The 13,277-nt window shown below is 47.0% G+C and overlaps 1 protein-coding gene across 2 annotated transcripts in view; it reads right to left on the bottom strand.

Moving 5' to 3' along the window:
- The window catches only part of LOC100116146 (eEF1A lysine and N-terminal methyltransferase homolog), a 74,124-nt gene that overhangs the window by 1,763 nt on the left and 59,084 nt on the right, over positions 1-13,277 (bottom strand). For both annotated transcript variants that reach the window (XM_008210056.4, XM_031920969.2), the window contains exons 3-7: positions 1,008-1,082; positions 809-926; positions 608-730; positions 323-539; positions 27-242 (exon numbers count right to left, since the gene is read on the bottom strand). In XM_008210056.4, coding sequence (XP_008208278.1) covers positions 27-242; positions 323-539; positions 608-730; positions 809-900 — 648 coding nt within the window. In that variant the 5' untranslated portion in view covers positions 901-926; positions 1,008-1,082. The remainder of the gene's footprint in view (positions 1-26; positions 243-322; positions 540-607; positions 731-808; positions 927-1,007; positions 1,083-13,277) is intronic.

The following is a 13,277-nucleotide window of genomic DNA, read 5'->3' as shown; positions in this document are numbered from 1 at the left end:
TTAGAAAAAACGAATTCAGTGCATACTGGTTGTGGCAATTTGATAAATTTTGTAGCAACAGCCATGAAAACTGGCATAGGACTTTCATCCATCTCTTTGGCTTTAATTTCTGCATCATGACAACGTACCGCTCGAAATGCAAATGTTGAAGAGAAACTTGTAACTAAAGTTCTTAAAATATGTTCCTGTAAGAGTGATATGCAGACATACCTTCCACTGTTTCGTAACACTCTTTTGGTTTCCTAAAATCGAGACAGGACAACATTTTCAGAATAAAATTATTGTTTGATTTAAAATTCAGTATAATATACATAATACAAACTTGAAGGTACTTAGTGATCAGAGTCATAGTAGCCTCTTCGCTGTCTGGCATGAGTGCATCTAGAGTACCTTTATCCAAGACAACACTGAATTTCCCATCATCGTATGTCATTTTTGTTGCATCCATTTGTTCAAAAACCAAATCTGGTCTCTTGACTCTATTCAAATCTTGCATCTGCTTAATGACAACTTGCGATACGTCTATGTTCACAACATTCCTGCAAAGATATTGTTTTATTGCACTTGTAAAAATACAATCTACGCTAATAGTGTGATGTTAACTAACTTATAACCAGCATCGTACAAATCCATTCCCAGGGTGGAATTGCCGCAACCAACTATGAGAATCTCATCTTTTGGTTTGATATACTTGAGCAAGTAGCTGCTGAGCTCTGGAAATTCTCCATACCTCGAATAAAAACGTAATTTTATAATAAAATAACGAAAAGCTTGAGCTTGAGATGTAGTAAACAAACGACCAACATACCACTCGAAAGCTTTCTTTCCTCTCTTCTTGAAGAAAGTGTTCCAGTAATCAGCTTTACTGAATTCCTGATGCGACTTCGGCAACAAATTCATGCTTTCGACGAGTGTCTACGGTTAAACTACAAGTAAAATAAACAAATTCAGTGTGAGACCGTCTGCTCGCACACGCACGTGTGCCGGTACAGGTTTTCTTTACCCACAGTGGATAATCAGCTGTTCCATAGATATTGGTGATTCAAAATTTGACCGCCAAAGGCAGTGGCGCGCCTGAAAATCTGCGGGAAATTCAAACCTTTAAAAACTCATCGACCAATTAAAAATAATTCTGAAAAAATTATAGATGTACTGTTAAATCATGATAGTTCAGAAGAAACAAATAGAATATTTTCCTAAAATTATTGCTCGAAGCAAAGTGCATATCGATAACGATTCTCGATTTAACTGCATTAATCATCGCAGTGCATATATAATAATAATGCAAAGCATATCGCGAGTGGTATATAAGGCGAATGTTTGAACAGCCGCCGAGTCGAGGTCTGGATCGAAGACAGGCTTGCGCATATATGATAGTAATAATGCATAGGACGAAGCGAAGGTGAGTTGGCTCTTTTCGGTGTGTATGTGTGTGTGTGTGTGTGTGGAGTGTGTGTGTGTGTGTGTACCTGTTTCTCGCCGATAAGCTCTCGGCGCGTAATTGCCGTCAAGTGTCTCTCGAGGATTCATTAGAGCCGCTCGCTTTCTGTGTATGTGTACTTGCGCAGTGTACACACGATAAAGAAAATGCGCCTTGATATACTTACGCGCATATTTCTCGACTTTTTAATTTTTTTTTTTTAAATATCACTGATTCGGATTTAACGCGTGACAATCGATGTAAGTATGAATCGTTGACTTGTTACGACAAACGATCGATATAAAAGAAAAGTCGCGTCGCGGTATAAGTATTAACGTCAAACGAAAAATCTCGCTCCAAAAGAGGCGTAAAATCGCTTCCAAGAAACGGCCCGCCGCACAGCCGGCCGCAACTTTCCATCGCCTCTCGCGGAGCCTAGCAATCACACGCGCATGAGAAATTCATGCTTTTATACACACATACTCGTTTTCGAATCTCTCTCTCTCTCTCTCTCTCTCTCTCTCTCTCTCTCTCTCTCTCTCTCTTTCTTTTTCTCCTCAACGACAAACCCTTTCGTCGATATGCGTATACACGTCGACGCACGTATGCGTGCGTCCTCCCCCGATACACGTGTTTATACAAGCGTAATACACACACGTACATACACACAGGCTGTCGCTTAATTTCCCCGAATCAAATCGATTTTTCAGCGTAATTATACGAGCCGTCCGTTATAAATTACAACGTGTGTACATACAAATATGCAGAGAGAGAGAGAGAGAGAGAGAGGGGGGAGGGGGGGGGGGAGAATCGAAGAAGAAGGAAACGCGCCGATTGAAATTGCTCGATAATCGAGGGAAAGCTGTTGCAGCGATCGATAATCCGACGGCGCGTGTCTCCGTAATTCGCGCGAAGCCCAAAACGAGATGAGAAGCAGGTGATCGGCAAGAGCAGCAGCCGTCTTGAAACTCGAGAGACGTGCGGCGCGTGTGGGCTTTCGCGGGACACGTCGTATATAATAATTGTTCGGACAAGGCGAGCCGGCGACTCAATTATAGATAGCTGTCGCTGTGTGTGTGTGTGTGTCTTCGCTTCTTTCGTGTACCATGTAGCTTTCCTATAATTAATATTTAATCTATACCTAAAGGTTGCAGATGTCCGCATACTTTGCAATTGTGTTTTACGAGTATAGAATAATTGTACGTATGAATTTCTTGGTTTCTGATAGTAATAAACGTCATCGATATTTTTCTACTATCATCGTAACTTATGCTAACAAAATTGTCTTACATTACGCTGTATTTTCTCTTTGTTCCAAGAGTATGTTAAATTTTTATCGCGAAGATGAGAAACAGAGAGAGCTCGCGCGCGAAACAAACGGCTAGTCAGAGAACAAATAAAATCACAGCTCTCAGAGTGGATTTTCCATGTATGCCCAAGACTTTCAAGCGTGCACAAAGTCATTATCGCTCTCATATGTCGGAACAGAAGAACGTGATCGACGAGACTGCTTATAGTATTTTTCCTCGTGTATATGTTGAAGTGAACTTCACATTTCAATCAGAGGTCTGTATGTACTATAAACACCGAACACGCATCGCGTCTATAAGACATAATCAGTAACACTCTATAGACATACCTCTAACACTTCTACAACAGCCCGAGCCGCACAAAAGCGCATCACAAAAAACGGCGATTAAGCGCCGAGACTACACAACAGCTCTCGAGCCTCTCTCGTTCTCGCCCCTGTATACACACACACACACACACCTATAACACATCCCTACACGTGACGAGGATCTCGCGCACCGAATGTATAGAGAATCTCTTGTTCTCGGCTCTTGCCCACGCAGGTATAATGTATACCTATAGATATATAATATAATATCGAGCCGTTCAATTAATGTGCCATATGACGTTTTTCGAGAGAAAGAGAGAGAGAGAGAGAGAGAGAGAGAGAGAGAGAGAGAGAGAGAGAGAGAGAGAGAGAGAGAGAGAACGGAAACCAGGGGGGTGGGCCCCTGGAAGAGATAGACGGAAAAAAGAAATAGCATTATAACCGAGCGACGATGATAGATGCACGTTGGTGCGCGGGAGGATGAGCTACGCTGCTGCTGCTGCGTGTTTATAGGCGTGTTATATGTATAGGGCTGTGATGGAGTGGAAGCGCGCAGCATCTGAAATTTTCGGTCGGGACCACGTGCGCCAGTTGTATGTACCTATAAACGAAGGTGAGTTTGATGTAGCTCGAGTCTTTGTCTGCGATTCGATGAGTGTATTGGGGGGGAAGGGGGGGGGGGGGTTAAAATGATTTTTTGCAATCGAATTGGTTTAAAAAAATTATTTTTCTCCGACTGTATACGTACACTTGAACGCAATATAACTGCAGACCACACCGGCGGACGTCTGCAGTTTTCTCTCCGTCATCAGGCAATAACGTTCTGGTCAACCTCGTCCCGCATCGGCTCTTCCTTTCGTGCACGTAATATATTATATACATGACAAACGGGGGCGAGAAACATTTTCTCACCGCGTCGTCGCGTTTGCATATACTTAGGCATACACGCAAAGAGCGAGAGAAAATATTCTTTTGTGCGCGCAGCGACCGATCGCGAGAAGCCCGTTATAATACGACGTATCGCTTTCTTTCCTGCAGCCCACGTTGTGTACTACACTTTCTCGCCCATTAGAGACTCGATACCGCATGTCTTTCATATCGATGGACGATTCGTTTAACAGTAGTTTAAGTACGCGTGATCTCATTGTGCGAGGGCTGAACCGCGAAGATCGAAAGTGTGCTACAGCTCGCCGCGGCTTTGTATTGAATGAGGACAGTTTGAGGGCGAATTTCAATTTCGCTCGAATCTATACGTGTATGTGAGACATTGTTACATTTCCGTTCACATGCATGTTACATTGCAAGGGATATCGAGCTGTTGGGTATTTAGTGCATAATATAAAATGTTTATCTGCAGACAATTGCAATCATGGATAGATAAAATTTTGAATTGAAAAATGCCTCTCTGGGCTATTAATTTTGTTTTAAAATAACTTATTTTCTACAAATTTTCTTTTATTTTCCCAAATGCAGGTCCCCAAATACAAAAACTCGAAAATCCTCCCTCGAAAAATCAAACTCACGCCTCGCCCAAACAGCCCTCTCGCGTCGCTCTAGCAGAGCCAAAATAATACCGTACACACGTATACCCTCTCCTGCTTAGCATTCTCGAAGCGACACGTGTGCGTGTGTACATACGCGAACGTATACCTATATATAAGCGGCGGGTCCCTTTATCGTCGATAAGCATCGAGAAATCGCCTCTCTCTCTCTCTCTCTCTCACTCGTCCGTTTAGTTATGTATTCAACCGTTTTCTGGGCTGCAAAGTGAGGGCGCTCGCCGAGCGAGCGAGAGAGTCACGGTTAATCCCCGCCGATGCGCTGCCGCTGGCAGGTGCTGGCGAATGGTCAAAGCCCTCGGCCCCGTGGAAATTAAAAAATTACGCATTCAAACACCGAGCCCACCACCATCGCCGGCTGCCCCCGAACTTCTTCCTTCTCCTCCTGCTGCTAGTCGCCGTCACCCCCATCTTCATTGGTACGCGCGCGCGTGTGTGTGTGTGTGTGCGACGCCCGCACCGAGAGAGCCTCATCGGAATTGAGAGTTTTGTTATTATGGGCCCGCTTAGAGGTTGAGAGTTATGGCGGGCTTCCTGCGATGGGGATGTGTGCACTACTGCGTTGTGTATGATGGGGATCGAGAATTAATTTACGCTGTGGATTCTTCGTGGAACGTTCGAACGTTCGTAGTCGAACCGATTTTTGGAAAATCGATGTGGAGATTTGCGGGTTTGGATTCAACTATTTTAAAACCGATTTCGAAAAAAATCGGCAAGGAAAGCGAAGTAAACCGCACATTCGCATCGGTGAATTCCTCGAACATTGGGGTAAAAAGTAAAGCCGAAACAACCCCCACACATCAATTCAAATCCTCCACCCAATCCGGACGCATCGCAAACAGCCGTCCATCCCTCGTCGCGCCTGACGGCCTTCCACACTCGTCGTTCTCTCTCGCGCCGCACCAGGTAGATATACCCACGAGTTCCGCTCTGGCGACTCCTGCGCTGCACACGCGTCAATTTCCCGCTTAAAAAACTGGGACGACGCGTGCGCCGGGCGCATCCCCTCGTGTATATACTTATATACACGCGTCGCGCCAACTGTTGTCGACGTTTTGCTTTAAAAAAGCCGGTATACAGTCTTGATTGCGCTAATGACGAGGACGAGCGCGCGCGCGCGCGCTCGCGTCAGTAGGGTTGTGTATACTTAATTTTCACTTTTATTATAATACGCGAGGAGGATGTGTATTTTCAGCTGGATTGCAGATGGGCTTTTGGATGATGATAATTTATGAAAATTACTCCGCGGGCTTCCGGATTCAACGGTGCTATGTGAGCTAGTAGTACAAGTCTGGCCTGCAACAAAAGATTTGCTCTTCCGAAAATCAATAATATCGTCATTAAGAGCACTCGAGGCGCAATCAAAGAATATAATGTACACCCGAGAGGGGTTGCTTTGATTAGCTACCGTTAAAGGCTATACAGAAGTATACACGCAGCATCAGCGCTGCAGTCAGGATGATGTATGGCGGTTTCATCCGCGAACGCGCGCACGTGTTAAATCTCCCGAATCATGGGCCCGTTGGAAAATCGATGAATTCGCTTTGTTCGATATACCAGTATACACGCCCACGCGTTGAAAAAGTTTCACACAGGGGTGAGCCTCTCTTAATTTCACGCTTTATACCGTTGTTATATTTATCAATTTTCTTTGTCCCCCGTGTACTTTTGTCCTGTCGTCGTTAGACAACATCAGTAGAACATTCCGAGGACCGGTCAGACCGATTGCAGCAGATAATACCGAGAATAAAGAAAAAAATCGAGCGCACCCCTATGTGCCCTGCGCACCTCAAGTGCTTAGAATGTCAAGTTCTACTGCCTCCCTCTCTTTCCGCCTCGTATACAGCTCACGATCGAGCGCTGCATAGCTCGTGTATTATAGCTTGTACAGCGCACTGGCATATGGGTCGTCGGTTCGCCGCGGCGGCAGAGCCTGAGGCACGCTCCGGCACGCTTCGGCACGCGCCGGCACGCGCCTCTCCCTCCCGTCGTCGTGCGCGGCGCATCGGTATACCCATACGTATATAGACGGTTTACGAGGGGCCCCGAGAGAGCTTTTAACGACTTTTCCAAGTGCCAAGAGTCGTCGCACCTATACGCTAGCTGTCTACCTGTGCAGTGTGTTATGGGTGTTGGGAGGACGAATTGGGTTTCGAAATTTGAAAGTCATATTTTTACTTTTATCTATGATACTCGATAATTAAGAATAAATATCCATTAGATGCTTCGTCTCAGAAAATAAAATATGGCCAATTAGCGATTCTAAAAGCTGCGCGTCGCTCTCATAAGCTACGCAGGTGGCAGTAGTAACGATCAATCATCTCCCGTGTACAAAAAAGAATAAAAAAGTAGCAATCACAGTTCATTCACTGCCCTCCCAGCCCCTGCATAATATTATAATACCCGCACGCCGCGATTGAATCATCGCGTCCCCGAGGAGATATCCGCGCAGATAATAACCGAAATCCTCCACATACACTCCTCTCTACTCCAAAAAGAAAACAGAACAGACAGACGACGAAGAGAGAAGAAACAAGAGCAACAGCAGCAGCAGCAGCAGCAGCAGTCAAAAGCCCCGTCGAGACCCCTATACAACAGCGGTCATTCACTCGTCCGCGCCGCCCGCAACTGAACCTCGTATGGGACGGTTAAAAGAAGAAGCGACGACGGCAGCGCAGAGAGAAGCGAAGCACCAGCAGAGTGAGAAAGAGAGCTGGTAGAGCAGCTGCTTAGGTGCGCGCACACGCACATCAGCCCCTCTCTCTCTTTCGGCGCACGAAAATTGCTCGGTGTTAGGTGCCGCGGCGGCGCGTGTATAGCTGCTGAATAATACATGCCGAGAGACACGAGTTTTTTTTTTCTTTTTTTTTGCCAAAGCGTTCGTTCGTTGCTGCTGCTATTCTATTTCCTGCGCGCCGCGGCGGAGAGTCTTTATCGCGCGGCTCGTTTTATATACTTACTCCCGCGCGCTAGTTTGCCGCGGCTTGATTTACGAGCCGAGAGATCCGCGAGCTTTTTCGCCTTACAAATTGCTGCGCCGGGACAGAGAGAGGGTGAGGGATGGCTTGAGCATTGTACTTTTGCGCGTTATATATTGACAATCAATCGACTCTCGAGGATTGAATGACGAAGCTCCACTCGAGAGTCGCACCTCGAAGGGGTTACTATATATACAATCATCGCAGCGCGGCGTGTCAGTCGGACTTTAATTCGAAGCAACATCGCGCTCTTCGCTGGAGAGGCTTTTCGAGCCCCGAAAAGTCAGTTTACTACATATAGGCGCCGTTGCTGCACACAAGCAACACCTGGTCGACATCAACGCGCCATACGCGCGGGTCCGTGTGATGCGCCGCTGCCGCCGTTGGCTTTTTTCGGGGGCCACGCGCCCGAGCCGAGAGAGAGAGAGAGCTGATTAAATGAAGCACCACCGCAGCGCGCGATTCACGCGGGGAGCCGTCGAGCGTGAAACTGCGGGCTTTGAAACCTTATAGCCTCGCGCGTGCGTGTGTGTGTAGGAGCAGTCAATTATGACGAGGGATATTTTCCTTTTTTTTTTGTTATCGTTGTACGAGAGGTTTTTTTGGGGGGGATGTGGCGGTGGATTTCAATCGGAACCGAAAGAATTGCTGCCGTATATACTTTCGTGTGTATGCGCGGGGGCTACTGTTGAGAGTCTGCACGGCGATAGGTGGCGCAGAAGCACTTTTTCGTTTCCCTCATCGAAATCTGCGCGCTGATTGCAGATATAGAGGTGTGTGACGTCTATGCCAAAACTGCTGCTTGAACCGCTTACGCTATAACTGAAACTGACGATTATTTTGTGTACGGATAAGTTTTCCCATCATTATCATAATAGACTCCGCGCGGCTGGGCGTATTATAAAACCAAAAACTATATCGCGCAAAATAGATTCTTCTGCACTCTCCGTTAGACAACAAAAACCCGCGCATAACGTATCGTCCAACATTATGCACCGCAGCCGTCCGTCACAATAATAGTCTAATTATACCTACTATATACCTATGTATGTATTTAGGTCGGTCTCGTCACAATAACGCCTCTTACTATATAGCTACACCTCTTCTCTCAAGCAATCGCGATTTCGCATCTCCCTCTCCCTCACACACACTACGAGAAACGATACGCCTCGTGGCCGTCGACTCTCACCTGCAGCGACGCGACGCGCGCATTAATTCAGCCGGCGGTAATTGTGGCCGTTTAATGAAGAATTGACGTCGCGAAAAATATTCAGGCCGCGCGCGCGCACATGTTGCCGCCGACGAGACAGAGAGGGACAGAGAGAGAGAGAGAAGCGCATCGATTTTGTCGCATTAATCTTGGGACACGCATCTGCGCGCTCTCTTTCTCTCTCTCTCTCTCTCTCACTCTCTCTCTCTCTCTCTCTCACTCACTCTCTCTCTCTCTCTCTCTCTCTCTCTCAAAGAAAATATGATTGCCCGCCGCGGTTCTGATGTGTTTTTTTTTGTTCTCGTCTGATGTCTGTGTGTGTACTGCGGTGGGGAGGCTGTAAAAAAGAGCCGGGCAGACGTCTTTGACGGCGGGCTTTATTATACGGGTCGTGGAAGACACGAGCTAAATCTTCTCGAGAGTTGGTTTTCGGAGATCGTCGCGGAGTAAGATTGTATGTGTAAAGTTATGTTTTGTTGCAGTAGGGGCTGATGAATTTTGACGAATCGCGTCTAATTAACAACGCATATATAAGCCCTTATATTAATTAGCGATGATCGTCGCGACGAGTTATGATTCGGCCCGATATTCGCGTGTCCCGGTGTGTGTGTATAAGTAGCGCGATAATCGCTCGTAATGACTCATTGCGCTCTGTCCCTCTCGCGGAGAATCGAGCGTATACATAGCAAAAAGTCCAATTAAAGTTTGCGAAATGCAATGGAAAGGGTACACGCAATTACCGCATACGCGCCTTACTATATACTTAGCGAACAATGCGAGCGAACATTTCGACGAGTGTACCGTTGAAAATTTTTACTCGTCAATCAATTTACCTCGTCGTTCCTGTGCAACTAAGAGATCTCCCGTGAAAATCTATATACACATAAGCGATCCTCGTGTGCACAGAGAGATAGACGTAGGTGCGAAAAATAACGCCTTATTCGCGCGCTCGCCGCGTATAAAATGAATCAAATTAAGTCTCATTAGGTATTCACAGTACGTTACACCCGATAAGATACGCATGTAACGCGCGCTGCACACCTCGTTTCTTCCCTTTCCACCTATACTCGCGGAGAGCAAAAGAGGCCGTCGGTATACATCATATAAATTCATAACGGGTGGAATCTGCATCGGTATATGATATATAAGACAGTAGCGGAGAGAGAGAGAGAGAGAGAGAGAGAGAGAGAGAGAGAGAGAGAGAGAGAGAGAGAGAGAGAGAGAGAGAGAGAGAGAGAGAGAGAGAGAGATCTGTTAGCCTCGGGGAAAAGAGCGTAAAGAATATAAAGAAGAGAGAGTATACAGGTATAGGGGGAGTATAGAGGGAAACGGTTGGCGCATCGAGTATAGAGAGGAGAGGCCCGGTGCGCAGTCAGCGGAACTGACAACACTTGCGGACTCTCCGGGGCCCCATATCGGGCCCTCTCTCTCTTGCCTTCCCCCCGTTGGGTGGCCTGCTGCCGGCGCTCGTGTGCCCGGCACGCGGCCTCCGACTCGGGAGAGTAATGTACGTATGCGCGTGACGGATCGGCTGTGAGATTATCATCCCTCTTTTATCACTGCCGCCAAATCGGTATATCTCTGACGTTTCGATCGTTCGATCGACTAATCGGCAAAAGTCGTATGTGCCGAGAGCTGCGCGTTCTCCAGAAGAGAGAAAGTGCGCTACTATACGCCGGAGCGAGACGGAGAGAGAAGGAGGGGTCGAAAAGGAGGGTAAGAGAGGCCCGCGCCGTCTCATCGTGTCATCTGGCAAGCAGCGAGGGCTGCATCAGTCTCGCACACACACAGACACAGTCGAAAAACCGGATGACTCCAACGCACACACTTGCCTCCGCGTAACGGTCGAAACTCCCGCGCTTTTGTTACAATAATACTCGCGGGCGCGCGGGCGGTTTCCGGGATTGGCGTAGTACCACCCCGAGAACACACGCGTGTTCGCGTTATATTATATAGCTATAATACGTGCGCGCGCGCGCGCGCGTGTGTGTGAAAGAACCGGAAAAACGGGACTTTATGCGCGCGCACTTGCTGCTCTTGCGGTTCTTCCTCTCGTCCAGCAGCAGCAGCAGCGACGGCTATACTTATAATTTTCGACGAGAGACGCGTGGCACGGCACACGACGAGAAAGTCGAGATCGATATTGAGATGAACGCGCTTTCGCGACATATCGGACGCGCTTATTTCGGAGAACCGGCTCTCCGCGCGCGTGCTAGGATTATTAACGATTTCGACGGGTAATTTGTTGCGAAAAGAGAGAGAGAGAGGGAGTAGCTCGGTGGGGGGAAGAACGAGGGATTTGTTGGGGGTTCTTAATTAGCCCTGGGAGTGTAGAGAGAGAGAGAGAGAGAGAGCGCCTGCTGCGCCAATCGCTCAGAGCTAAACGGTTCTCTCTCTCCGTGTTTGTTTTATTCGCAGTCGGAGTAGAGCGAGTTTTTTTGCTCTTCTCAGCGGCGAATCTTTAAGGGCTTGTACAAAGTGGCCTTTCGAGAGCCTTCAAATTTTCCTGCTGCGGCTCTCGGCAGAGAGAGAGAGAGAGAGAGAGAGAGAGAGAGAGAGAGAGAGAGAGAGACAGACAGACAGACAGAGACAGAGACAGAGAGAGAGAGAGAGAGAGAGAGAGACAGACAGACAGACAGACAGAGACAGAGACAGAGAGAGAGAGAGAGAGAGAGAGAGAGAGAGTCTATAAATAAAAATTAGCCCGACAAGATTACGCGATACAAGTATGCGAAAATTCGACGCGCGCCGTATGTCTCTCGAAAAAAATTTATCGTCGCGTGAGGCTCGGGTGCGCAGTAAGTTATATCGCAGCTGTTTGCTGGAGTAAGGAATCCTTTTACGAGTGAATGATAAGACGTGAAATTAGTACAGCTCGGGTATAAATTGGCGATTTTTATATGCGGACAATCGATCAGTGCGGCTGCGTGGCTTTTTTCGAATTTATGCTGATTACCTCAAATTGATCCGTATATTATATGCAACAGTGAATTATGCTATATTACGTAAAAGAAACTTTTGACTTCGCGTTGTGAAGTCGATCTCTGAAAAATCTGCAGGAATACACTGTCGCCTCGTAATTAAGCGAGAATCGCGTTAAAAACGCCTCGCGGCGCGATAAAATTGAGATGTTTACAAGAACCTCATCTGAAATCAGCGAAAAATTTGTCAAGCGCGTATACGCGCCGCGACCAATAAAAATTTCACGGCAATATAACGACGTACGTACACTTTTTAACGACAACGCGCAGTCGCGGGCGATTAACGACGACGCCAACAGCTGCTACCACTTATTATACACGAGCACACACACACACACACACACACACACACACACACACACACACACACATACCGCATAATATTCTGTCGCGGCGCATAAACACGGGCCTATACAATATAGAAGCAATGATTATTACGCGGTGCAACTCGTGAAATTTGCGCGAGCGAAGTACAATCGTAAATTCGCGGCCTCGCGATCGTCAACCGATGTCCGGTGCCGCATTATATACATCGTGCGAAGCGCGCAGGTCGTTATCTCGTTATAATTATCCTCGCGCACTTTTATTTTTTGCGCGCGTATATTCGTCTTCGCGTGCGTACTTTTGGTGCGCGACGAGCGCCCGATATGCTGCGTGCTATAATGAGAGAGCAGAGAGTTTTTTGCGCAAGGGTTACAGCTTGCTCTCGTTATAACGATGAAAAATCTGTCCGAGATCGTTATGCGAAAATTGGCCGTCGTGAGGGAATATACTGATGGTGTGTTATTGAGCTGTCGTTGGTTATTGGGTGAGAGTATGAGGCGAGGGTTAGGTGCGTAATTAGCGATTTTTCATGTTTGAGTGCATCAGGGCATGGCGGATGCAAAGCAGGAGCGCACCTTCGAATGCGGTGTATTATCACGGCGCGTTAATTGCTTCGAGAACGAAATTTATCCAAATCGAGCAATAATTTTTCGATTTTCCTTATTGTTGTTGACATGATATTTACAAGCTCGCCGAGTATGACGTACTTCGCAATCGAAATACTAATGCGCCAATTAAATAACCATAGACTCCACATCGTTTTCCTTCCGAGAATAATAATCGCCATTTACAACAACAGCATCTAAAGACACACCACACACGCGCATACCAGTTTCATCAGCCGCAACATTACCTAAAAACGCTTCCTGCGCGCGCCCTACATACGCATACCCAACATTGTGCAACGAGCTTCTTCGCGTAATAACACATCATCCAAATACACGCGCGTATACCCACCCCCGAAGTAGAGGAAACGGAATAACAACGCTGAAGAATGAGAAATACATTACACGGGGCCGCGCATGAACCTTGAAAAAAAAAGAAAAGAAATAATGAAAAAAAAAGCATCATGTATATCGATGAAAGCGCGGCGCGTGCACCGCGAATTACATCTTGTACGCGTGCCGGCACACATGTGATCAGCCGCGGTACCGCACACGCGAAATTATGGAAATCGAGGCGAGTGT

Source organism: Nasonia vitripennis, chromosome 1, assembly GCF_009193385.2.
Source record: "Nasonia vitripennis strain AsymCx chromosome 1, Nvit_psr_1.1, whole genome shotgun sequence".
In the NCBI taxonomy this organism is placed as follows: Eukaryota; Metazoa; Arthropoda; class Insecta; order Hymenoptera; family Pteromalidae; genus Nasonia; species Nasonia vitripennis.
Note: the sequence above shows the minus strand (reverse complement) of the source record. Positions and strands in the feature narration are given on the sequence as shown.